This window comes from Zootoca vivipara, chromosome W, assembly GCF_963506605.1.
Source record: "Zootoca vivipara chromosome W, rZooViv1.1, whole genome shotgun sequence".
NCBI lineage: Eukaryota > Metazoa > Chordata > Lepidosauria > Squamata > Lacertidae > Zootoca > Zootoca vivipara.
Window position 1 is genome coordinate 2,371,655 of NC_083293.1, and position 27,943 is coordinate 2,399,597.

The 27,943-nt window shown below is 48.4% G+C and overlaps 1 protein-coding gene across 1 annotated transcript in view; it reads right to left on the reverse strand.

Moving 5' to 3' along the window:
• The window catches only part of LOC132591451 (glypican-4-like), a 115,279-nt gene extending 87,566 nt beyond the window's left edge, over positions 1-27,713 (reverse strand). The window contains exon 1 of the mRNA XM_060270049.1: positions 27,276-27,713. Coding sequence (XP_060126032.1) covers positions 27,276-27,456 — 181 coding nt within the window. The 5' untranslated portion in view covers positions 27,457-27,713. The remainder of the gene's footprint in view (positions 1-27,275) is intronic.
• Between the last annotated feature and the right edge of the window lie 230 nt (positions 27,714-27,943).

Here is a 27,943-nt window from a genome sequence, read left to right on the forward strand (position 1 = left end):
CCTAGGGCTTGCCAATCAGAAGGTCGGCGGTTCGAATCCCTGCGACGGGGTGAGCTCCCGTTGCTCGGTCCCTGTTCCTGCCAACCTGGCAGTTCGAAAGCACGTCAAAGTGCAAGTAGATAAACAGCAGGAAGGTAAATGGCGTTTCCGTGCGCTGCTCTGGTTCGCCAGAAGCGGCTTTGCCATGCTGGCCACATTTACTGAAGGCTGTACGCCGGCTCCCTCGGCCAATAATGCGAGATGAGCGCTGCAACCCCAGAGTCGGTGACGACTGGACCTAATGGTCAGGGGTCCCTTTACCTAGGTATGCCTGACTATATAGGAAATACATTGTTACCCCATCGCCTATCTCTTCCTCTAACCACAGTCCTTGGAAAGGCTGGCTCAACTTTCTTCTACTATACATGCAGGACCCCCTCCTTGCATCTTATCTGGAGTTGTTTTTCACTCTAACAGTGAATGCCAGGATCCTCCTCAATTGGTTCTTATTCTAACTCAGGCACACTTTCAAATTGGCTTGTTGTTTCATGATGTTTTTTCCTGAATTTTCAATTCAGCCGCCTTCGGAAGTTTTAACTATTGTTGTTCTGTGGGTGTTTTCTTATTTCACTGTTGCAAGTTTATATTATTTTTACTGAGAAATGCTTGGATTATTATTCATAGAAACTGCTAGCTTTTAAAGTTTATTGTAAAATAAGCTTATTCTAAAATAAACTTATATATAAAAGTCATGGGTGGCATCCAACATGGCCAGAGAAGACCCACCGAGATAAATTTATTTCAATGGCTATACTCTTTGAGTTTGAGTTTCATAGAATCATAGAATCATAGAGTTGGAAGAGACCACAAGGGCCATCCAGTCCAACCCCCTGCCAAGCAGGAAACACCATCAAAGCATTCTTGACATATGGCTGTCAAGCCTCTGCTTAAAGACCTCCAAGGAAGGAGACTCCACCACACTCCTTGGTAGCAAATTCCACTGCCGAACAGCTCTTACTGTTCCATAACTTCTAAGTCTGGATGACCCAGAGAGGGGGGGGGAGAGAGAGAGAAAGAGTTGTGGCTCCCTGGTTGTGAAACGCCCTCCCTCCCTCCCTAACAAGGTGTGCCTGTCTCCATCACTACTACTGGTAACTCTCAGGAGGAATTTGAAACAATTCCTTTTCACCCAGGCATTTGGAGGCAGAAGAATACTATTTTTGGAAACCTTGAGGTTACTGGATAGAAGAAGTGTGTTTTTAGTTGCAATTGCTTTTTAAAATGTTTTTAACTGTAACTGCTTTTTAGACGTTTTTAACTTTGACTTTCTTATAGTGTTTTGATTCGATTTTGAATATTTTTTCTTTGTTTTTAAATTGTATATCCTTTTCCTGTCCTGAACACCTTTCTTGGGATGAAGGGCAGACTGTAAATTCAGTAAATCATGTTGTTGTTGTTGTTTAGTCATTTAGTCGTGTCCGACTCTTCGTGACCCCATGGACCATAGCACGCCAGGCACTCCTGTCTTGCACTGCCTCCCGTAGTTTGGTCAAACTCATGTTCGTAGCTTCGAGAACACTGTCCAACCATCTTGTCCTCTGTCGTCCCCTTCTCCTAGTGCCCTCAATCTTTCCCAACATCAGGGTCTTTTCCAAGGATTCTTCTCTTCTCATGAGGTGGCCAAAGTATTGGAGCCTCAGCTTCACGATCTGTCCTTCCAGGGAGCACTCAGGGCTGATTTCCTTAAGAATGGATAGGTTTGATCTTCTAGCAGTCCATGGGACTCTCAAGAGTCTCCTCCAGCACCATAATTCAAAAGCATCAATTCTTCGGCGATCAGCCTTCTTTATGGTCCAGCTCTCACTTCCATACATCACTACTGGGAAAACCATAGCTTTAACTATACGGACCTTTGTCGGCAAGGTGATGTCTCTGCTTTTTAAGATGCTGTCTAGGTTTGTCATTGCTTTTCTCCCAAGAAGCAGGCGTCTTTTAATTTCGTGACTGCTGTCACCATCTGCAGTGATCAAGGAGCCCAAGAAAGTAAAATCTCTCACTGCCTCCATTTCTTCCCCTTCTATTTGCCAGGAGGTGATGGGACCAGTGGCCATGATCTTGGTTTTTTTGATGTTGAGCTTCAGACCATATTTTGCGCTCTCCTCTTTCACCCTCATTAAAAGGTTCTTTAATTCCTCCTCACTTTCTGCCATCAAGGTTGTGTCATCTGCATATCTGAGGTTGTTGATATTTCTTCCGGCAATCTTAATTCCTGCTTGGGATTCATCTAGTCCAGCCTTTCGCATGATGAATTCTGCATATAAGTTAAATAAGCAGGGAGACAATATACAACCTTGTCGTACTCCTTTCCCAATTTTGAACCAATCAGTTGTTCCATATCCAGTTCTAACTGTAGCTTCTTGTCCCACATAGAGATTTCTCAGGAGACAGATGAGGTGATCAGGCACTCCCATTTCTTTAAGAACTTGCCATAGTTTGCTGTGGTCGACACAGTCAAAGGCTTTTGCATAGTCAATGAAGCAGAAGTAGACGTTTTTCTGGAACTCTCTAGCTTTCTCCATAATCCAGCGCATGTTTGCTATTTGGTCTCTGGTTCCTCTGCCCTTTCGAAATCCAGCTTGCACTTCTGGGAGTTCTCGGTCCACATACTGCCTAAGCCTGCCTTGTAGAATTTTAAGCATAACCTTGCTAGCGTGTGAAATGAGCGCAATTGTGCGGTAGTTGGAGCATTCTTTGGCACTGCCCTTCTTTGGAATTGGGATGTAGACTGATCTTCTCCAATCCTCTGGCCATTGCTGAGTTTTCCAAACTTGCTGGCATATTGGGTGTAGCACCTTAACAGCATCATCTTTTAAAATTTTAAATAGTTCAGCTGGAATATCATCACTTCCACTGGCTTTGTTATTAGCAGTGCTTTCTAAGGCCCATTTGACTTCACTCTCCAAGATGTCTGGCTCAAGGTCAGCAACCACACTACCTGGGGTGTACGAGACCTCCATATCTTTCTGGTATAATTCCTCTGTGTATTCTTGCCACCTCTTCTTGATGTCTTCTGCTTCTGTTAGGTCCTTACCACTTTTGTCCTTGATTATGGTAATCTTTGTACGAAATGTTCCTTTCATATCTCCAATTTTCTTGAACAGATCTCTGGTTTTCCCCATTCTATTGTTTTCCTCTATTTCTTTGCATTGCTCATTTAAGAAGACCCTCTTATCTCTCCTTGCTGTTTTTTGGAAATCTGCATTCAGTTTCCTGTATCTTTCCCTATCTCCCTTGCATTTTGCTTGCCTCCTCTCCTCCGCTATTCGTAAGGCCTCGTTGGACAGCCATTTTGCCTTCTTGCATTTCCTTTTCCTTGGGATGGTTTTCGTTGCTGCCTCCTGTATAATGTTACGAGCCTCCATCCATAGTTCTTCAGGCACTCTGTCCACCAAATCTAAATCCTTAAACCTGTTCCTCACTTCCACTGTGTATTCATAAGGGATTTGATTCAGATTGTATCTTACTGGCCCAGTGGTTTTTCCTACTTTCTTCAGTTTAAGCTGGAATTTTGCTATAAGAAGCTGATGATCTGAGTTACAGTCAGCTCCAGGTCTTGTTTTTGCTGACTGTATAGAGCTTCTCCATCTTTGGCTGCAGAGAATATAATCAATCTGATTTCGATGCTGCCCATTTGGTGATATCCATGTGTAGAGTCGTCTCTTGTGTTGTTGGAAAAGAGTGTTTGTGATGACCAGCTTGTTCTCTTGACAGAACTCTATTAGCCTTTGCCCTGCTTCGTTTTGAACTCCAAGGCCAAACTTGCCAGTTGTTCCTTTTATCTCTTGATTCCCTACTTTAGCATTCCAATCCCCTGTAATGAGAAGAACATCCTTCTTTGGTGTCATTTCTAGAAGGTGTTGTAGGTCTTCATAGAATTGGTCAATTTCACTTTCTTCAGCACCGGTAGTTGGTGCATAAACTTGGATTACTGTGATGTTAAAAGGTCTGCCTTGGATTCGTATCGAGATCATTCTGTCATTTTTGAGATTGCATCCCATTACAGCTTTTGCCACTCTTTTGTTGACTATGAGGGCCACTCCATTTCTTCTACAGGATTCTTGCCCACAGTAGTAGATATGATAGTCACCCAAACTGAATTCACCCATTCCCTTCCATTTTAGTTCACTGATGCCCAGGATGTCGATATTTATTCTTGTCATCTCATTTTTGACCACATCCAGCTTACCTCTATTCATGGTTCTTACATTCCAGGTTCCTATGCAATATTTTTCTTTACAGCATCGGACTTTCCTTTCGCTTCCAGGCATATCCGCAACTGAGCGTCCTTTCGGCTTTGGCCCAGCCGCTTCATCAGCTCTGAATCTACTTGTACTTGTCCTCCGCTCTTCCTCAGTAGCATGTTGGACGCCTTCCGACCTGAGGGGCTCATCTTCCAGCGTCATAACTTTTATATGCCTGTTGTCTTTGTCCATGGAGTTTTCTTGGCAGGGATACTGGAGTGGCTTGCCAGTTCCTTCTCCAGGTGGATCACGTTTAGTCAAAACTCTCCACTATGACCTGTCCATCTTGGGTGGCCCTGCATGGCATAGCTCATAGCTTCTCTGAGTTATTCAAGCCCCTTCGCCACGACAAGGCATTGATCCATGAAGGGGCAGTAAATCATAACAATATCCAAAAGTGCAAAAATCCCGCACACCTGTGCTATGGGAATACGCACACCCCAGACTCGGGGGAAATTAACCCAACCAATTCCAGACAGTCAAAGGCATTTGCAACTGTCATAAGACAAAGCACTCTGGCACATCCACTTAGAAGTTATGGAACAGCCTCCTAATCAACAATAGGAGTGTGTGTGATTCATTTAAAAGGGAGAGACTTCCACCCACTTTCTACTCCCCCCCATGTGTGTGCGGGGGGGGGGGGATGATTCAGCATCAGGTCATTCATTGCATGGGGCAAAAATGCAAAGTTGCTTTGCTTCAAGTCATAATCCTGCCAAATTATTTTTCAAGCATCTTAATAAAAAAAAAACATTTCCCTCTTTTTTGACTTCCTCCAACTGATTAGAAGTCTGTGAGAAGTCTAGAGGGCAGATGTAAACATTGATCAGAGGCTCATGGATAACATTTGCTCAGGCAAACTTGTTAAACACAAAGTCACAAACACAGTATCATCTAGATTCGTGGCTATTCGTATTTGCTTGAATTCCTGCAAAATGACAAAATCAATGGGAGTTTTGCAATGACTTAAAATTAAAACAGGATTACCACAGTCCAAAACTTGCTTCTCCTCCGAGGGATCTATAACTGTGGACACAAAGAATACCAATAAAGGTCTCTTTTTTGAAAAAATCAATCAAGCATTACTCTGAAGGAAATAGATACCTTGGTAAGTGCCTTTTGTTCTTAACCATTTACACAGTAACTGTTAATGTGCAAAGCAATTCTACAAGCCTCAACTCCTTAACTCTATGACAAACGGCTCAAGTGAAGCGATACAATTATTGCTGGGATCAAAGATTTTGCCCAGAGGCTAGTAACAGGTGTGTTAAAGCTGGCTGCACACCCAGAAACATAATTCATTTGCCTCAAGCCAGGGATGTAGCATGCAAACAAAGCACAGCCTTTTCTACTGACTCAGCAGGCTACAAAAGCATTACTCTGCAGTCTGAACACACTACCAGCCACTAGCAATGTGCCCCACTGGCTCAGAAGACAGGCGCCCATCTCAGCTCCAAAACACAAAATCACACCATCATTATGATATGGAATAGTAATAGTAATTGTTAAGATCTTAACAATGAGTCCATAAGTGACTATGGAGACCAATTCTGGACCCACATGTCCTTCCACAGTGGGGACATTATAGTGAGAAGCTCACAGGGTAAATCCCCATGATCCCTTCATTTACAATTCCAGGCATTACTGCCCACAGTGAAACAAGGGAATATATAGAATGTATAGTTACAGGTAGGTAGCAGTGTTGGTCTGACATAGTCGAAACAAAATAAAAAAAATTCCTTCCAGTAGCACCTTAGAGACCAACTAAGTTTGTCATTGTGTGCATGCACACTTCTTCAGATACCATACAATTTCTGACTGGCACCACACCCTTACTTTTGTGCAGGTCTCAGCATTTGTGTACAGTTCAGCTAAATTCAACTGCCACAGAGAAAAGAGTTGCAAGTTGGGATCCAAGTTGGGTTATTGCTACTTACGGGCTGAAATTAAGCATGCAGTTTTAAAAACACACAAGTGCATCAGCTTTTAGGTACACTTAAAGTTCCAGGAATTGTTTTCTGCACTGTTTATAGCAGCTTGGAAATTGACCAGAAACTTCAATCAGCTTTTAATGGGGGGGGGGGGAAGAGGGCAGGAAGGTATCTTCATATTAATGACAGCACTTAACGATGCGTACAAAGGGCAGCCAATGTATGAAACGGGTGCCACCAAAGAAGCAAATGTTGTGGGTGCAGGACACTGCACAGAGAAAGTAGATTAAGAAACTTTTTTCTTTGTATCTCATTAACACTAGAACTTGTGGGTGTGCAATGAAGCTGGACTTCTTTGTGGGAGAAGCAACAAGAGGATCAGCCATTTTAGACCTGATCCTAACCAATAGTGATGACCTGGTTAGTGGGGTAGAAGTGGCAGGATCATTAGGTGGGAGTGACCATGCTCTTCTGGAGTTTATTATACAGCAGAAAGGAGCAACCAAGCATACTAAGACTCAAATTCTAGACTTTAAGAAAGCCGACTTCAGAAAACTTAGGGAAACGCTGGGTGAAATCCCATGGACAGAAATACTAAAAGGGAAGGGAGTTCATGATGGTTGGGAGTTTGTTAAAAGGGAGATATTAAAAGCACAACTTCAGGCAATACCAATGAGACGGAAAGGTGCCTAAAGAAGCCAGGGTGGCTATCTAAAGAACTTTCAACTTTTAAGTCCCAGCAGACTGGAGGAGGGCAAATGTTGTCCCTACTGTATATTCAAAAAGGGGGAAAGAGAGGACCCAAACAATTACCGCCCAGTCAGCCTGACATCAATACCAGGAAAGATTCTAGAGCAGATCATCTCCACTGTCAGAAGCAGTAGCCCCTGAATGCCAGTTGCACAGGATAACAAGTGGAGAGTGCGCTCAGGTCCTGCATATGGTCTTCCTACTGGGAAACCTGGTTGGCCGCTGTGAGAACAGGGTGCCCAGCTAGATGGTCCTTGGACTAATCAGGCTTTTTATAACCACCTTCACCAACTTGGTGGCCTCCAGATGTTTTGGACGACAACTCCCGCTGAGCCAGAACATCTGGAGGGCACCAGGCTGGTGACGTTGGCTTAGAAGGCTATCAGGAAATATACCTGAAAACGTACTGCTGTGCACATTGGAATATCTCTCAAACATACCTGAACCAAGGCCAAACACGCAAAAATTAACATTTCTTTATTTAACATCCTGCAAGGAACAAAAAGCAAGCTTAGAGGGGTGGGTCTGGGCTATCTAAAAAGCCAGTCAGTTACCCCAGCTGGTTCCAGAGGGTGACAAGATCAAAACGGATGGACCAAGGGACCCAAGCAGCCCAAAGCCCCCTTGGTTTGATCTAGGCATCCCAGCAGGCTCCAGATCAAATTGGTGCCACTCGCCACTTCCAAATTAAGGGCGCTCACTCACACCTTCTCACCAAAGGCCTTCCAAATCCTGGAGCTGCTGCTTAGGACTTTTGAATCCAGGTCTGTGTGCTCTGAAACCATCCAGCTTTGCCGACCTCACTGTGAAACACAAGTGTGCCTTTCAGAGTCCACACTCTTGTCTGATGTCATAAAAACAGGCCGCCAGAGAAGGTCAAAGTCAACACCAAAATTCTGTCCGTCTGGCTTTCAGAATGTACTGAAATGGCGGGACAGACAAAGCAATGCTCCTCTCCATACAGTGGAGCCTCAGAGGAGGATCAGGAAGGAGGGTCGACTCTGCCCACCTCTCAGGGAGACCTGTCTCACTTTGAGGAACACTTTTTAAAAAAAAGGATTTCAAAGGAAAGCAACTGCCAACACAGTGTTGCAAGTATTACACACACACACACACACACAGTTCCTTGCATTGTCCAAACATACTTTAAAATGTGATTCCTATCTGCCTTTGGGAATGACTTTAGTCTTCCGCAATGATCTGGGTGGTGAGTGGGGAGGGGAGATTGTCTTATTCTGCATTTCTGAAGGCAGCCATCTGACAATTGAGGCAATTTCAACAATAGATAATAATTTGACTGTAAATGACGTGGAATGTAATGACTACTTATTCTGGCACTTCAAGAGGGCTCTGTGTGAAGTGGATGCCAAGCAAAACGGTCCTCCCACTCACACTGGGCCATCGCTAAGCAGCTCTGGCAAACCGCAGGCTTAATGCTGCAGATTGTCCAGACCAAACATCCCGGCCGCGGCCAAATAAAACCCTCTTCTTGGAGCTTTCAAGGCAGCAAAGCAAAGATGAGCAGCTGGGAGGGCAAAGAGGGAGGCTCACACTCCTATTCAAGGAAATCTGGACAGGGCTGTGGGGGAGAGGAGATACAGTGGTACCTCGCAAGACAAATTTAATTCGTTCCACGGGTCAATTAGTTTTACGAAAAATTCGTCTTGCGAATCGCGGTTTCCCATAGGAATGCATTGAAACTTAATTAATGCATTCCTATGGGCCCCTCAGCGCCGCAGCGCGCTTGCCCTCGGGCCGGGCCGGGATCGGCTGCTTCAGCGCCGCCGCCGAGGCGAGCGGGAGAAAGCGGGGGACGGAGCCAAAGTGCAGTGGTGCGGGGACTGTTGTACGCTGACAGCTGATCTTCTTTTGCCGCCTTCTGCTCTGCCTACATTCTATGGCCGCGCTTCGCAAGATGAAGCGGCGGCCATAGAAAACCTCCTCGTCTTGCGAGGTAGGTACCACTGTACCAACTTCAACATTGTCTTGCTGCCCCCTTCTCTTCAAAAATGAAACAATCCCTTTCAACCCCTGAAAAAGCAGCTCAAGGAATGCACATGTGCCCATGCCCAGGACCCTGGAGAGCTGTTGCCAGTCAGTGTAGACCAGGGGTCTCCAGACTTACCCGCCTTCGGGCCGGTGCCCGCCGCGCCATTCGCGCGGCGGGCCGGAGTGCGGGGGAGTGCGCGCGCAGTGGGCCGGAGGGTGGGGGAGTGCGCGCCAGTGCGCATGCGCAAACCCATTTACTGGTGCGGTGGCGCGCTTCCAGGCCGGAAAAATCGCCGAAAATTGTTTCTGCGCATGCGTATGGGCCTGCCCCGACCCAGAAGTGCACCTCCCCCGACCCGGAAGTGCACCGGAAATGACCTCTTCTGGGTCGGGAGAGGCCCATATGCATGCACAGAAACGATTTTCGGCGGTTTTTTCAGATCTGGAAGTGCGCCGCCGCGCAGCGCGCCGCAAGAGCGGGTGGCGGCAGCGGGCGACGGGGGTCGTCGCGGGCCGGATTGGGAGGCCAATTGGGCCGCATTCGGCCCGCGGGCCGTAGTCTGGGGACCCCTGGTGTAGACACTGCTGAGCTAGATGGATCAGTGGTTGACCTAAGGCAGTTTCCTTTGCTTCCATAGGGGAAGGGCCACAGCTCAGTGGCAGGCAGAAGGTCCCAGGTTCACCAGCATTGCCAAATGGTGCGGAGAATGTTCCCCTGCTGGAAATCAGGAAATCAGACCAGAGGTTTCCAAACTTTGTGTTGTGACACGTTAGTGTGTTGGCTGCAGTATGTAGGTGTGTCACATGAACACTCCCCATGCCCCTCTTGGGGCTGGAAAGGGGTTAGTTTAACCTCGTTTGCTAGAAAAACTGAGTTACTGTGTTGCAAAATGATGCATGTCCAAAAAGTGTGTCACCAACAGGGAACATTTGGAAAGCTCTGGGGTAGACAATGCTGAGCTAAGTGGACCAACAGCCCGATTCAGTGTAAGGCATCTTCTTACAATAGAGCAATGCTTACACGGAGCAATGGATTCAGACTTCAAGAAAGAAGATTCCACCTCAACATTAGGAAGAACTTCCTGACAGTAAGAGCTGTTCGGCAGTGGAATTTGCTACCAAGGAGTGTGGTGGAGTCTCCTTCTTTGGAGGTCTTTAAGCAGAGGCTTGACAGCCATATGTCAAAAATGCTTTGATGGTGTTTCCTGCTTGGCAGGGGGTTGGACTGGATGGCCCTTGTGGTCTCTTCCAACTCTAGGATTCTATGATTCTAAGTGTGCGGGACAAAGGTGCCTAGAAAGAAGCACTTCAATGCACAGGGCATGCAACTTGCTCCCAGGAGATGTAGCGATAGCCATCAACTTGGATGGCTTTAAAAGAGGAATGGACAAATTCCTGGAGGACAACATTATCAACAGCTACTAGTAGGAATCTGAGCACTCAGTGAAGGAATCACAAGTCAGGGGAGGCTACTGTTTTCCTCAGTTCCTGCTTGCAGGCTTCCCGCAATACAAAAGAAAACCAAAACTTGCACAAAAAGGCCGATTTGAACATTCAATTTATGTGAATGGTGATGCGTTCAGCATCAGATGCCGATGATAAAAAAACAAATGGAGTCACTAGCATAAATCACCTGTTCCCAATGCATTCTTCATCAGTGCCTATGTATATTGCTTGTAAGGGCAAACACATGAAGCAGTAATTAGCATCTGTTCAATATTGACCACTGTAAGAACAGGATGGTGGACTAGATCCCTCAGGGCTCTTCATATAAACTGGGGGACAAGAGTGGGAGGGAGAGGAGAGAGAGAGAGAGAGAGAGAGAGAGAGAGAGAGAGAGAGAGAGAGAGAGAGAGAGAGAGAGAGAGATGCCCTGCTTATGAGCTCCCAGAGCTAGCTGGGTACTGTGGGCATTGCAATCACGGGGCAAATAGGATTTTGGTCTGATCCACTGGGATTCTCCTTATTTTATGCTCTTGCACCAGGATTGCGCCACCTCTGCAGAAACGCCAGTGAGGATAGTGGAAGATTAGTCCGCAGCTGCAGCCCTGACTTCGGAGGAACTGGGATAATCAAATGCATTTCTGAAACAAAGCTGGATTCCCCAGACAACATTCTCTGGCGTTCACTTCCCTTCCTTTCAGAAAAGATCCTGAGCTTCATATTGGCTGACCTGAACCACCATCAAGCATCTCCAAAATGCAGATAAAGCTTGGAAAAGGAGGACTGATTTGGATGCCCAGCAATGGAACAGAGAGGGTCAAAGTTTTGCCCAACAGGCCTGGAAGCAAACGGCAAGAAGCCAAGGCTGCAATCACAAATGTGTAAATCAATAAGCAACGAAGCTGCAATGACTGGTGTTGCCACTGAATGACAACTGCAGGAAGGAGCATTAGACACAGTGCACAGTTGAACTATGGAACTCACTCCCACAAGAGGCAGTGATGTCCACCGGCTTGGATGGTTTTCAACTTGGACAGGGCCAATCCATGGCCGTACCCTGCTTCCAGAAACCAACAGCTGAAAACCACAGTGGGGGCAGAGTGCTCTTGCCCTCGGTCTTGCTTGTGACTTTCTTACATGGATTTGGTTGGACATAATGAGAACATGATACTGGACTGGACGCGTCATTGGCCTGATTGAGCTGGGCCCTTCCTATGTTCTTATTAGGAAGAGAGGTGAGGAGATCCCAAGGAACAGAGAGAAGCAGCATCAGGGTGAAGAAAAATGATACCCGGGAGGGGGGGGGCAGCAATGCCAGCTGGGAAGGACCATAGCTCAGTGGCAGAGAACCTGCTTGGCATTCAGAAGGTTCCAGGTTCACTTCTCTGAACTCAGGCTCGCCAGAGAGGTTAAAAGCAACAAAAAGGGCTTCTATGGGTATGTCCGTAACAAAAGGAAGAACAAGGAAACAGTGGGGTCACTTAGAGGAGAAGATGGTGAAATGCAAACAGGGGGCAGAGAAAGGGCAGAACTCCTCAATGCCTTCTTTGCCTCTGTCTTCTCCAAAAAAGAAAACAACGCCCGACCTGAAGAATATGGAGCTGATCATTCAGCAGGGGAAACACAGCCCAGAATAAGTAAGGAGGTAGTACAAGAATACTTGTCTAGTTTAGATGTATTCAAGTCTCCAGGGCCAGATGAACTACATCCAAGAGTATTAAAAGAACTGGCAGAGGTGATTTCAGAACCACTGGCAATAATCTTTGAAAATTCTGAAAAATAAGTCATGTCAGACTAATCTGATCTCGTTTTTTGACAGAATTACAAGCCTGGTAGATGAAGGGAACACTGTGGATGTAGCCTATCTTGATTTCAGCAAGGCCTTTGACAAGGTGCCCCATGATATTCTTGTAAAGAAGCTGGTAAAATGTGGGCTAGACAATGCTACCATTCAGTGGATTTGTAACTGGCTGACTGACCGAACCCAAAAGGTGCTCATCAATGGCTCCTCCTCATCCTGGAGAGTAGTGACTAGTGGGGTGCCACAGGGTTCTGTCTTGGGCCCAGTCTTATTCAACATCTTTATCAATGACTTGGATGATGGGCTTGCGGGCATCCTGAGCAAGTTTGCAGACGACACCAAATTGGGAGCGGTGGCTAATACCCCAGAGGACAGGATCACACTTCAAAATGACCTTAACAGATTAGACAATTGGGCCAAAGCAAACAAGATGAATTTTAACAAGGAGAAATGTAAAGTACTACACTTGGGCCAAAAAAATGAAAGGCACAAATACAGGATGGGTGACACCTGGCTTGAGAGCAGTACATGTGAAAAGGACCTAGGAGCCTTGGTAAACCACAGACTTGACATGAGTCAGCCGTGTGAAGCAGCAGCTAAAAAAAGCCAATGCAATTCTGGGCTGCATCAATAGGAGTATAGCATCTAGATCTAGGGAAGTAATAGGACCACTGTATTCTGCTCTGGTCAGTCCTCACCGGGAGTACTGTGTCCAGTTCTGGGCACCACAGTTCAAGAAGGATACTGACAAGCTGGAACGTGTCCAGAAGAGGGCAACCAAAAGGGTCAAAGGCCTGGAAACGATGCCTTATGAGGAACGGCTTAGGGAGCTGGGTATGTTTAGCCTGGAGAAGAGAAGGTTAAGGGGTGATATGATAGCCATGTTCAAATATATAAAAGGATGTCATATAGAGGAGGGAGAAAGGTTGTTTTCTGCTGCTCCAGAGAAGCGGACACGGAGCAATGGATTCAAACTTCAAGAAAGAAGATTCCACCTAAACATTAGGAAGAACTTCCTGACAGTAAGAGCTGTTCGGCAGTGGAATTTGCTACCAAGGAGTGTGGTGGAGTCTCCTTCTTTGGAGGTCTTTAAGCAGAGGCTTGACAACCATATGTCAAGAATGCTTTGATGGTGTTTCCTGCTTGGCAGGGGGTTGGACTGGATGGCCCTTGTGGTCTCTTCCAATTCTATGATTCTATGATTCTATGATTCCTGCCACTAGGGCGGACGATATCTGGTTTTCAACATCATGATATATCAGCAGCTAAACATCATGATTTAATGATTTATCACAAACTCTGCTTCTCCGAGGCAGTTTTGCCCCCTGCCTTGATAGCCAGCCAGCCAGCCAGCCAGCCAGCCAGCCCTCTGCAGTGACGTTGTGTGCACTGGTTCTGCCACTTCATGGTAAGGCCAGGTGGAACTGGGCAACATCTGGGAACCCAGGGCTGAGAAAGGTTGGCTTACTGGGAGCCTCCCCTGAATCTGTTTCCTCACCTGCCACATCCTCTGTAGACAACTCTGGTGTTTCCCAAGGCCCAGCATGGTTCACCCAAGCCCAGGATCCTCAGCCTCAAGTTCTTCCAAAGCATCTCCACAGCAGGGAGGATTGTCTAAAGCTCTCTGAAAGCAGGGGGGGCTTCGAGGGGAGAGGAGGGGGTGGAGGGAAACCCAGACACAAAGATCGATCTCCTTTGGAAGGCCGCACATCACGGGTTCCTCTTGTGGCAGGAGGGGACCCGGGGGAGGCGGCACGAAGAAGGAGGAGGATAAAGTGAATATTTTAAGGATTTGGAATTAAGTATAGAAAATCCGCTATAACTATATTAAGAAATTAAGAAGTCCAGGAAGAAGAGATGCGAGGAAGTCACAAATACAATGTTAAGAGAATAAGAATAAGAATAGAATTTTTTTTGTAAGTTTCTTGTTTGTTTGTATGTGGGTGTTGAAGGATCAGCTGGGGGAAATCTGAACCTCAGTACTCCCCCACCCCTGTCCTCCTGGTGGCAGGGGGGGGATGGGGGGAGGACAAACCCAGCATTAAAAAGGGACCGCCTTTGACTCTCAACGCCTACGGGTCCTACTGGTGGCAGAAGTGGACTTGTGGGGGGAGGGAGGGTAGAAGGATGGAGGATATATATTATGTTTTGTCTTCTTTTGTTTATATTAAAATTAATAAAAATTATTTCAAATAAAAAAATAAAGCTCTCTGAAAGCCATCCAGGTTGTAGCAGTCACTGCTTCCTTGGGGCACAGAGTTCCATAGCTGAACTATGCTGATCTACCGTACTTCTTAAGTACATTGACCTGCAACCTCACCAGCAGCAGAAGAGGAGGAGTAGCCGGGTCAACTGCAAAGCAGTTTTGTTACCATTTCCCTGCTTTGCAGACCATTCCTGGAGGACCCTGGACCCACCCACCACTGATTTGTAACAGCTGGCTTGGGCACCAGACTTCTGGGTGGGGAGGTTAAATGGGGGCAGGATATTGGTTTGATGTGAATGATTTTTAGACTAGGGAGAGGTTGAGGTTTTGTTTATTTGCTAATTTGTGGTCAGAAACCTGCTTTGATTATTATTTGAACATTCTTAATGTTGTTCGCCACTACCTATACAGCTAGTGTATTTATTTCCATGTTCTTTTATATTCATGTACCTGTATTATATTTTATATTCATGTATTATAGGAAATAAATGAATCTAGTTCAGTTACTGTCTGTCTGGCGCTCTGCGCACCTTGCCTCTCTCCACCTACTTGGTTCTGCTAAATGGTGATGCCAGGGCCTTGAAGGCCTTTGTCACACAAAGCTTGGGCTCCATCACTGATCTCTGGCCCTTCCTTTAAGACACAGAAAGATAGGATGCCTGCCCTATACTGCTGACCCTGCAGTGGTCACCTTCCATGCTGCTGAATTAATGAGACAGAGCCCGTGCAGTATAGCACTTTAAAGCATCGAACCAGGGGCTGGGAGGCCAGGGTTCAAATCCCCACTTGTCCACGAAACTCACTGGGTGACCTTGAGCCAGCCGCTGCCTCTCAGCCTACTCTACAGGGCCGCTGTGAGGATTAAATGAGGGGGAGAACCACAGATGTCACATTGAGCTCCTTGAGAGGGGTTGGGAAGTCAGAATGAAGTTGTTATTATTATAAAGAGAAATAAAGAAAAGGCACAATGAATTGAAAAAAGTGTTGAAAAACACCTTTATTAAAAGACCAGAGGCGTTCTTACTTGGGATAACGGGGGATGATATACCTAAGAAGGATGCCACTTTTTTTCTGTATGCCACAACAGCAGCAAGAATATTGTTGGCAAAGAATTGGAAAAATGAAGAACTGCCAACAGTGGATGAATGGCAGAAGAAATTGATAGAATATATGGAACTGTCTGAGTTGACGGGGAGACTTCGAGATCGGAGCGAGGAAGCAGAAGAAGATTGGAAGAAATTTAAAGTTTATTTGAGAAACAAGCGTATAATAGATTGAGCCAATGGAAGTGAGGGAGATACAAAGAGGTTGTAGATAATACAAGGGTGTGTAACATGTATTGAAAAATGATAAGGATAAATGAAGTAAGAAGTAAGAAATAGATTGAGTTTATAAAGAGATGAGATTAAAGATATAGCAAAAAGGTAATTATTGAAGTATTATTTAGAGTTTATATAAGATTTAGAATTTACTAATTATGAAATGCAAAGAACCGCATTAGGAGGTGGAAAGAGGAAGTCATTAGATTAGAAACAAGGGTCACAAGTTAGATTTTTTTTCTTTTTTGTTGTATTTTTGTATTTTTTGTATTTTGTATTTTGTATTTCTTTTCTTGTATGTTGGTTTCTATGTGCTTTGTATTTTTCTGATGTGGTTTGTATTTGTGTACGTTTTTGATGTTTGGGAAAAATCTTTAATAAATATATTTTAAAAAATAAAAATAAATAAAAGGCACAGAGTCATCTCATTCTGTACTGTCTGCAGAGCCTGGCATTCCAGGGTTTCAGGCTGTCCTCCCTCCCAGCTTACCTGGAAATGCAGGGGGGTGGAGTTTGAACCGTGGGTCTTCCTGCAAGATGCTCTACCTCTGAACTGTGGCACCTCCCCAAGACACACAAAAATAACTAAAACTGTCTTTGTTCATGGCAAGGAAAGGGGATAAGCCACAGCTACCTGGAGGGGCACCTGCAACAGCAAATATTTACTCCCACTCCCTATTTCCTGCTGTGCAAAGGTGCTATGGGGCTGTCTGTGTTGTGACAGTGTCCTAGACTCCAATGAATGCCTTGAACCCTCCACATTTTTGAGTCATTCAGTCATGCGATTTTGTTATTGTGGGGGGTAGTGTGAAATGGCACCACCAGGGTGGGAGTCCTTGGTGGTCTCTCAAAGGCCCTGGCTAAAAAGGCACGTCCTTTGTTCCTTGGGAGAATGCAGTCCAGTAGGTCATTCAGAAGGGAAAGCTGCAAAGGGGGGGGGGGGTTCTGCAGTTTTGAAACAGCAAGGAGAAGCTTGGCTCTTGGATACTGGGAGACTGGAACATGGCTCGGCCAACTGCACCATGGCAGCAGACGATTCCCTGCCCAGAAAAGCTCCACTGGCTGCCGGTCTGTGGGGTGAGGGGGGGAGATTCTGCCTGCACAGATGGAAGACTGGGGTGTGGGGAGAGGGAGATGCTGCCTGCACAGATGGAAGACTGGGCTGTGGGGGGAGGGAGATGCTGCCTGCAGAGATGGAAGACTGGGGTGTGGGGTAAGGGAGATGCTGCCTGCACAGATGGAAGACTGGGCTGTGGGGGGAGGGAGATGCTGCCTGCAGAGATGGAAGACTGGGGTGTGGGGTGAGGGAGATGCTGCCTGCACAAATGGAATACTGGGGTGTGGGGGAAGGGGGGAGATGCTGCCTGCAGAGATGGAATACTGGGGTGTGGGGTGAGGGAGATGCTGCCTGCACAGATGGAAGACTGGGGTGTGGGGTGAGGGAGATGCTGCCTGCACAGATGGAAGACTGGGGTGTGGGGGGAGGGAGATGCTGCCTGCAGAGATGGAAGACTGGGGTGTGGGGTGAGGGAGATGCTGCCTGCACAGATGGAATACTGGGGTGTGGGGGAAGGGGGGAGATGCTGCCTGCAGAGATGGAATACTGGGGTGTGGGGTGAGGCAGATGCTGCCTGCACAGATGGAAGACTGGGCTTTGGGGGGAGGGAGATGCTGCCTGCACAGATGGAAGACTGGGGTGTGGGGGGAGGGAGATGCTGCCTGCAGAGATGGAAGACTGGGGTGTGGGGTGAGGGAGATGCTGCCTGCACAAATGGAAGACTGGGGTGTGGGGTGAAGGGGGGGAGATGCTGCCTGCACAGGTGGAAGACTGGGGTGTGGGGTGAGGGAGGGAGATTCTGCCTGCAGGGATGGAAGCCTGGGGTGTGGGGGGAGGGGGGGAGATGCTGCCTGCACAGATGGAAGACTGGGGTGTGGGGGGAGGGGGGGAGATGCTGCCTGCACAGATGGAAGACTGGGGTGTGGGGTGAGGGGGGAAGATGCTGCCTGCACAGATGGAAGACTGAGGTGTGGGGTGAGGGAGATGCTGCCTGCACAGATGGAATACTGGGGTGTGGGGGAAGGGGGGAGATGCTGCCTGCAGAGATGGAATACTGGGGTGTGGGGTGAGGCAGATGCTGCCTGCACAGATGGAAGACTGGGCTCTGGGGGGAGGGGGGAGATGCTGCCTGCACAGATGGAAGACTGGGCTCTGGGGGGAGGGGGGAGATGCTGCCTGCACAGATGGAAGACTGGGGTGTGGGGGGAGGGAGATGCTGCCTGCACAGATGGAATACTGGGGTGGGGGGGAGGGAGATGCTGCCTGCAGAGATGGAAGACTGGGGTGTGGGGTGAGGGAGATGCTGCCTGCACAGATGGAAGACTGGGGTGTGGGATGAGGGGGGAGATGCTGCCTGCACAGATGGAATACTGGGGTTTGGGGTGAGGGAGGGAGATGTTCGGCTTTGGCCGAGGACGGAGGAGAGCAACCACTGTTTTCCATGGCTGCTCTTCACCCACATACACCCTCACACACCCCTTCTCTCTCTCTCGGTTAAATAAAGGCAACAGCAACTGAGCCCAATGGCAGGGAAAAATTTGAACAAGGGCAGAAAAAAGTTTGATCAAGTTGCAAAGAGAGGCAATAAACTCCCCTCCCCTTTTTTTTGCAAACTGTCTCCATGTTTGCATGGGTGTGGGATAGTCATAAAAGATCGGGTGGTTGGTTTTTTTTTTCCCTCTCCCCCTCTTTTTTTTTCACTTTTTAAGTTCCCAAAGAAAGGAGAGAGACATCATATCTCTTTCTGACGTTTGCATCCACAATCTTTAAAGAAAATAAAGGGGAAAAAGAGAGTGGTGGGGCAGGGAAATACATCTTTTGACCAGATGGAAGACTGGGGTGTGGGGGGAGGGAGATGCTGCCTGCACAGATGGAAGACTGGGGTGTGGGGGGAGGGAGATGCTGCCTGCAGAGATGGAAGACTGGGGTGTGGGGGAGGGAGATGCTGCCTGCACAGATGGAAGACTGGGGTGTGGGGTGAGGGAGATGCTGCCTGCACAGATGGAAGACTGGGGTGTGGGGTGAGGGAGATGCTGCCTGCACAGATGGAAGACTGGGGTGTGGGGGGAGGGGGGAGATGCTGCCTGCACAGATGGAAGACTGGGGTGTGGGGGGAGGGGGGAGATGCTGCCTGCACAGATGGAAGACTGGGGTGTGGGGTGAGGGAGATGCTGCCTGCACAGATGGAAGACTGGGGTGTGGGGTGAGGGAGATGCTGCCTGCACAGATGGAATACTGGGGTGGGGGGGGAGGGAGATGCTGCCTGCACAGATGGAAGACTGGGGTGTGGGGGGAGGGAGATGCTGCCTGCACAGATGGAAGACTGGGGTGTGGGGTGAGGGGGGGGAGATGCTGCCTGCGGAGATGGAATACTGGGGTGTGGGGTGCGGGAGTTTCTGCCTGCACAGATGGAATACTGGGGTGTGGGGGGAGGGAGATGCTGCCTGCAGAGATGGAATACTGGGGTGTGGGGAGAGGGAGATGCTGCCTGCACAGATGGAAGACTGGGGTGGGGGGGAGGGAGATGCTGCCTGCACAGATGGAAGACTGGGGTGTGGGGTGAGGGGGGGAGATGCTGCCTGCACACCCCAGTATTCCATCTGTGCAGGCAGCATCTCCCTCACCCCCCACCCCAATATTCCATCTGTGCAGGCAGCATCTCCCTCTCCCCACACCCCAGTCTTCCATCTGTGCAGGCAGCATCTCCCTCACCCCACACCCCAGTATTCCATCTGTGCAGGCAGCATCTCCCCCCCTCACACCACACCCCAGTCTTCCATCTGTGCAGGCAGCATCTCCCTCACCCCACACCCCAGTATTCCATCTCTGCAGGCAGCATCTCCCTCACCCCACACCCCAGTATTCCATCTCTGCAGGCAGCATGTCCCCCCCCCCTCACCCACACCCCAGTCTTCCATCTGTGCAGGCAGCATCTCCCTCACCCCACACCTCAGTCTTCCATCTGTGCAGGCAGCATCTCCCTCCCCCCCACCCCAGTATTCCATCTGTGCAGGCAGCATCTCCCTCCCCCCCACCCCAGTATTCCATCTGTGCAGGCAGCATCTCCCTCTCCCCCACCCCAGTATTCCATCTGTGCAGGCAGCATCTCCCTCCCCCCCACCCCAGTATTCCATCTGTGCAGGCAGCATCTCCCTCACCCCACACCCCAGTATTCCATCTGTGCAGGCAGCATCTCCCTCACCCCACACCCCAGTATTCCATCCATGCAGGCAGAATCTCCCTCCCCCCACACCCCAGTATTCCATCTGTGCAGGCAGCATCTCCCTCACCCCACACCCCAGTATTCCATCTCTGCAGGCAGCATCTCCCCCCCTCACCCACACCCCAGTCTTCCATCTGTGCAGGCAGCATCTCCCTCACCCCACACCTCAGTCTTCCATCTCTGCCGGCAGCATCTCCCTCCCCCCACACCCCAGTCTTCCATCTGCGCAGGCACCATCTCCCTCACCCCACACCCCAGTATTCCATCTGTACAGGCAGCATCTCCCTCACCCCACACCCCAGTATTCCATCTCTGCAGGCAGCATCTCCCCCCCTCACCCCACACCCCAGTCTTCCATCTGTGCAGGCAGCATCTCCCTCACCCCACACCCCAGTCTTCCATCTCTGCCTGCAGAGATGGAAGACTGGGGTGTGGGGTAAGGGAGGGAGATGCTGCCTGCAGAGATGGAAGACTGGGGTGTGGGGGGAGGGAGATGCTGCCTGCACAGATGGAATACTGGGGTGGGGGGGAGGGAGATGCTGCCTGCAGAGATGGAAGACTGGGGTGTGGGGTGAGGGAGATGCTGCCTGCGCAGATGGAAGACTGGGGTGTGGGATGAGGGGGGAGATGCTGCCTGCACAGATGGAATACTGGGGTTTGGGGTGAGGGAGGGAGATGTTCGGCTTTGGCCGAGGACGGAGGAGAGCAACCACTGTTTTCCATGGCTGCTCTTCACCCACATACACCCTCACACACCCCTTCTCTCTCTCTCTCGGTTAAATAAAGGCAACAGCAACTGAGCCCAATGGCAGGGAAAAATTTGAACAAGGGCAGAAAAAAAGTTTGATCAAGTTGCAAAGAGAGGCAATAAACTCCCCCCCCCTTTTTTTTGCAAACTGTCTCCATGTTTGCATGGGTGTGGGATGGTCATAAAAGATCGGGTGGTTGGTTTTTTTCCCCTCTCCCCCTCTTTATTTTCACTTTTTAAGTTCCCAAAGAAAGGAGAGAGACATCATATCTCTTTCTGACGTTTGCATCCACAATCTTTAAAGAAAATAAAGGGGAAAAAAGAGGGTGGTGGGGCAGGGAAATACATCTTTTGACCAGGGGCAGGGGAGAGAGAGACAAACCTTTCCCCTGCTGCTTCTTAGCAAGGAGATTAAGTCACATCTCGTGAGGATGCATTTCCTCCTATAATCCATTCAGCCCCAGGCTAAATTTTGGGAAAGGGAGGGGGCGCTGGATGCAGAAGCTCTGCTCTTTGTTCCACGGAGCAGCATAAAATGCAGGAAGGAGATGGGGGCGGGGCCAGGTGCTCCAAGGAGCCAAGGATTGACTGCAAGCCTCCTGGGGATCTACAGGTCTACCGCGATCGATGTGTTGGCCAGCCCTGTGATGGAGCATATTCACTCATATGACCGTGCCCAGGTTCTAAGATTTTTGGGGGGCTCTTCTCTCCGTCACACCACCCTCACAGGTCTACTTGGTGGGGAAGTGGGACAGGGCCTTCTTGGTGGCTGCTCCCAGACGTTTTATTGTAATGGTGGTTGGTTGGTTGGTTGGGTGTGAGTGGGTGGGTGGGTGTAGAATCATAGAATTGTAGAGCTGTAAGAAATCCCTGAGGACCAACTGTGGATGAATGGCAGAAGAAAGTGATAGAATATATGGAACTGTCTGAGTTGACGGGGAGACTCCGGGATCGGAGTGAAGAAGCAGCGGAAGAAGATTGGAAGAAATTTAAAATTTACTTGAAAAATAAGCATGTAATAGATTGATTTAATGGTAGTGAGGGAGATACAAGGAATTTGTAGATAATACAAGGGTTTGAAAATAAGTATTGTTAGAAGATCAGGATATTTTAATTAAGAAGTAAGATATAGACTGAGTGTTTAAAGGATAAGATATAATAGATATAGTAAAATGATAATATTGAAGCAAATTTAAAGTTTATATAAGATTTAGAACTTACTAAATATGAAATGCAAAGAAGCGCAGCAGGAGGTGGGAGAGGAAGTCAATAGACTAGAAATAAGGTTTATAAGTAAGAATTTTTGTTTTTTTGAATTTTTTGTATTTTTTGTATTCTCTGTGTTTTGTGCGTTTTGTACTTTTGTATGTGTGAAAATCTTTAATAAATATATTTTTTTTTAAAGAAATCCCTGAGGATCATCTAGTCCAACCCCCTGCAATGCAGTAATCTCAGCTAAAGCATCCATATTCTATTGATGTTTAAATGTGTTTTTTTTTATTTAAAAAACGATTGCTTTCCCCTGTCTTTTTAGCTGCTTCTATTTTAGCAGTAAGTCGCCTGTCAGAGAAAGAGGCGGGATATAAATAAATATAACAACAACAGCAACAACAGGAGCAGCCTGTTCAAAGTCACCTGCCACCGTATGATTTGCACAAATGCTATCCGTGAACATTCCCAGTGTGCATTTTGGTGGCGTAAAGTGGCCTCCTTGGTTTTGGCTGTGGCGGAGAAGAACGCCAGTGGCCCTCCGAAGCCCACAGAAGATGGGAGCTATCTTGGAGCAACATCTGGAAGGGCACAGCAATTCTGAACTCTAGAAAAAGAAAGTACCCTTCTGTATAGATGGTATTTGACAACAGTTAAATTAGCGAAAATGTATCATAAGGGTGACAACAAGTGCTGGAAATGTAAAGAGGAAGTAGGCTCATTCTATCATATGTGGTGGACATGCTCCAAGATAAAAGGCTTCTGGGAAATGATTTATAATGAAATGAAAAAGATATTCAAAAACACATTCTTGAAAAAACCAGAGGCCTTTTTACTTGGAATAGTTGGGGAAGAAATTCCAAAAAAAGATGTTAATTTGTTTATGTACGCCACCACCGCTGCGAGGATTTTAATTGCGAAATACTGGGAAAAAGAAGAATTGCCCTCTCTACAAGAATGGCAAATGAAAATGTTGGACTTTATGGAATTAGCAGAATTGACAGGAAGACTCCGAGACCAAGCGGATGAGAGAATGGAGGAAGATTGGAAAAAATTCAAAGTGTATTTAGGGAATTATTTTTGAATATTAAAGGACTGATCATCTAGGGAGATATTGAAGTTAAGGCATTAGGGAAAAAAGAGAAGGCTATAAAGCAGGAAAATGAGTTATAATTAAAAGACTGAGATAAAGATGAATTAAGAAAAATATGACGATGAAAATTAAAAGTAATGATCTAGAAACTGTTATAGGTGATTCTAAAATGAAAATCAGATAGAGAGGACTTGGGGAAGTAAAAGAGACAATGACTTAAAGGATGATACAAAGTGATATGTGTTTATTGTTTATTGTTTTTATTGTTGTGTGTTTTTTATGTTTTGTAGTATTTTATTGTGAATTTGTTATGTTTTATAAGTGTTTATATAAAAACTTAATAAAAAATATATTGGGGAAAAAAGAAAGTACCCTTCTTTGCCAGTAGTGCCTCATATTGAATCAGCAGCCATTTGTTCATCTACCACAGTACTGTCTACACTGACTGGTAGCAGCTCTCCAGGGTTTCAAGCAGCAGATCCTACCTGGAGATGCTGGGACGTGAACCTGAGACCTTCTGCATGCAAAGCAAATGCTCTTCCACTAAGCTTATGTGGCCCATTCTAAGGTAGTCTTGAGAAACATCACAGCAAGACTGAGCTGTGAATCCAGAAGGATCCATTCAAGCCCCACCTCCATTGTAAACTTGGAAAAGCTGAGACCCAAGGAGCACTCACCTCAAGAAAGCCCTGTTGGTCAGAGTGCCAAAGTGCTTGGCAAAGTAGGGATTCAAACCCAGTCCTCAGCTTTAAAGGAACTGGGCTGTGAGGAGAGAGATGCCCTCCCTGCTGAAGACCCTGGAGGGTCACTGCCAGTCAAAGAAGACTGGACAGTGCAGGAGAGCTAAATAGCAGGCTGACCCTGTTCATTCTCCCTTCAGAGGGCCAGCAGAATATCAGCTGGGGAAGACCCCTTTGTGGCAGAGATCCTGGAGAGCTGCTGATTGGCTGCCACCAGTCAGCAAAGACCAACCAGGTGTCATCCAGATACTGGTAAACTAAAACTCCCATCATCCTTTACCCGAGGTTGAATGGAGGTGTAATCTGGAGAGCAGGGAGGCTGGCACACACAGTCCTGGGCCTGATGGGACAGTTAAAAGAGGGTCCTTTATGCAGGAGGCCATCCCTTAGTACAGCTGGCTGGGCATACACTATATACCTTTAAAGCACATTCAATACACATTTTTGCCCCCCCCCCAAGATGCTGCTCCAGAGAAGCGGACACGGAACAATGAATTCAAACTTCAAGAAAGAAGATTCCACCTCAACATTAGGAAACAGTAAGAGCTGTTCGGCAGTGGAATTTGCTGCCAAGGAGTGTGGTGGAGTCTCCTTCTTTGGAGGCCTTTAAGCAGAGGCTTGACAGCCATATGTCAAGAATGATTTGATGGTGCTTCCTGCTTGGCAGGGGGTTGGACTGGATGGCCCTTGTGGTCTCTTCCAACTCTATGATTCTATGATTCTAAGAATCCTGGGCACTGCAACTTGTTAAAAGTTGCTGGGAAACGTAACTGTGAAAGGTAAAACTACAGTGCCCAGAATTCCTTTTAGGAATAGGATTTGTTTTGAATGAGCTTTAAAAGTTCAGAACAATGCATGCAGCCTCTGTTGATTCTTAAGGGGGGGGAGGGAATCAACACCTCTCTTTCCCACCCCTCCTCCCTAGGAAGTGTTGCTAATAACTCTTCTAAAGGGCAAGAGGCAAAAGTCAGGACGCCTATTTATAAAGCCTAGTGGGCATTGGGGTCCAAATGTAAACCCAGAGAAAAGGCCAAGAACTTCCTACACAGAGAGTCTCACATTTCGGCAAGAAGTCTGCCAAAATTCATCGGCCAGTTAAGGTGATGCTATCTCAAGGGGGTGACGGCAGCTTGGGGTATGGGGGGGGGGGGGGGACTGCCTAGCTGCACAATCTGGCAAGCAGCAAACAAGCTAAATGTGGCTTTCGCCATGTGACAAAAATACAGAGGGCATGTTAATTGCTTTCATTTAATAGATAAATATATCCGGGGGGGGGGGGGGCAGGGCCTGCAGGGCTGGGTGAGTATCACCAGGTGCCATCCAAAGAAGCCGAATGTCAGAAGACTCCTTCGCAAGACAGTTATACTCTAGAACCATCTCCCACAAGATGTAGCAATCGGCACCAGGGATGCCAACTTGAATAAAATATTTGGGGGAACAGGTAAGCCCTGTCCCACATAATTGTTCACGTGACGCATCATTTGAATGGCAATGCCTATTGATTGGGGGGGCTTAAATATTTTACAGGGACCCAGGTGGCGCTGTGGTTAAACCACTGAGCCTAGGGCTTGCTGATCAGAAGGTTGGCAGTTCGAAGCCCCGCAACGGGGTGAGCTCCCGTTGCTTGGTCCCAGCTCCTGCCAACCTAGCAGTTCGAAAGCACGTCAAAATGCAAGTAGATAAATAGGAACCGCTACAGCAGGAAGGTAAACGGCGTTTCCGTGCGCTGCTCTGGTTTGCCAGAAGCGGCTTTGTCATGCTGGCCACATGACCTGGAAGCTGTACGCCGGCTCCCTTGGCCAATAATGCGAGATGAGCGCGCAACCCCAGAGTCGGTCACGACTGGACCTAATGGTCAGGGGTCCCTTTACCTTTACCTAAATATTTTACGGGGGGGGGGGGGAGACTCCTCACCCGAGGAGTCGACTCCTATGATGGCCACCGACTTGGATGGCTTTAAAAGACGATTGGACAAGTTCCTGGGGGAGGTAGAGGAGGCAATTTGTGGCTTAGTGTCAGTGGTTAGATTGTCCACTCCACTGTTGGAGGCAGTATTGCTTCTGAATCCCAATTGCTGGGGGCTGCTAGTGGGGAGGGGGCTATTTCCCACAGGGTCATCTGCTTGGCTACTGTGAGAGCAGGGTGGGAGCCGAGTTGGCCAGGCTCTTCATAAGTTTTTCTTCACCATCCTGCTTAGCATCCTGGCTATTCTTTTCATCGATTGACTGAAACGTGGGTCAAGGCAATGGCCAAGGTGACCAGCCACGTTTCCACTTTGGGGGGGGGGGGGTAGGAATACTGTGTGGCCTTCTCAATGGCAGAGGCTTCTCAATTGCCAAGGAAATGTAAATGAAGTCTACCTTCTTTCCCACCAATCCTAAATTCCGCTCGCTTGCTAGAAACTCCACCCCCCTGCAAGGGGGGGGGGGTGGAGAAGAGAGCAGCAGCCACATGGTTTGGGAGGCATCAATTGTTGCGAATTCCATCAGCAAATTCCTCCTAAATTCCTACTAAATTCATTTAGTAGATGCGCGAAGGGGGGGGGGGCTGGGGGCAGAGAGATGGGAGGTGATTTCCTCACCAAATAATCTCTCTCTTCACCCCCTCCGCTTTTCAACTGCTCCGAAACTGAAGTTGTTTAAAAGAAAGAAGGAGATTTCTGCAATCCAGAACTCTCTTGAAGTGTGTTTGGAAAATTCAGGAACCCAGGTTACAATTAAATTGCAATTGTGTGCGTTTGTGTGTGTGTTGGGGGGGGTTGCAATAAAAGGCTACAGCTTTTTGCCAATTAGCTCACTGGAGATTTCCCCCCCCCGTTCTCCCCCCCCCCCCCACGGCCGCCCCCAACCTTACACAAGCAACAACTTGAGAAAGAATGAGAGAACGGGGGACGAATCTTTTTCCTTCACACAAATCCCCATTCCCCAATTCTTTCTTTGGCCAGGCGCCTACCTAGAAGTAAGTCCCACTGAGCTCCCAGGAGGCTTACATGCGAGTAGACGCTCCTGGGACTGAGCTCCAAATCGAATTTCCAAGCCGCAGAACGGCGCCGGGATCGCAAGCCTTGTCCTCAGTTTGCAAAGGGGATGGGGCCCGGTATCGAGGAGTTTGGGGTCCATTTCCCGCACCCACCCCAACGAGGCCCTGCTTTCCAATGCAGTTCAGACAACATGGATTGCCAAATCAGAACTTTTTTTGACGTTGTTTTTTTGGGAGGGGGCGAGACCAGTAAAGCCCCGGGGGTGTCCAAGGACACCAGTTGCCGGCTGAAAGCTCGGGGAGAAGAAAGAGAAAAGCGAGAGCCCCCCCCCCCCCCCTGGAAAAGTCTTGGTAGAGCGAGAAAGAGTCATGGAATCTAATGAAATTCAACCCCGAGCTCTCCCGAACTGACGACAAAGGGGGCTTCCATTCCCCCCACCCCGCAGAAAGTCACCCAAAGCCGGTCCCCCACGGTTACTCCACCCCTAACTCCCCGCCGCCCCTCACCGTTGATTTCGTGGCTGGGCGCCTCGCTCTGGCTGAAACCTTTGGCCACGTAGAGCTTCTTGACTTCGGAACAACTTCGCGAGCGGGGCTCGGCCGGCGACGAGGCGGCGGCAGCTGCGGCGAGAAGCAGCCAAAGGAGCGGCCGGCTCCAGGCGGCGGGGGCCGGAGGCCGGGCCAGCATGCTGGACGAAGGCGCGCGGCGGGCTCCGGAGAGGAGAGGGCGCCGCTGGCCACACGGCCCGGCGGAGGACGGCGAGGGCGCCCTGCCGCGCGCGGCGAGGCTCCCCACCGCGGCCAAGTCCCCGGCGGCTCCGCTGGGGAGAAGAAACTTTAGGCGCCTCGGAGGGACGGAGGCGGCGGCGCGGCGGGAGCAGAAACACCAGCCGGGACAGGCAGCGGCGGCCCCAGGAAAAGCAAGAGCAGCCCGGCGGGGCGGAGTGGAGCCTTCGCCTCCGCCTCTCCAAGCGCGCGCGCCCCTCACTCCGCGCGGGGGAACCCGGCAGGCGCGCACGGGGGCGGGAGTGGGAGTGCGAAGAGTGAATGGGTGGGCTGGCCCCAATCGCCAATCTTCCTCCCTCCCTTTAAGCCCTACAGTCCGCCCCTACCCATAATGAAGATAAGAGAGAAGCGGCTGAGAGTTCGCAGGGGCTCTTTTTAAAAAATTAAAT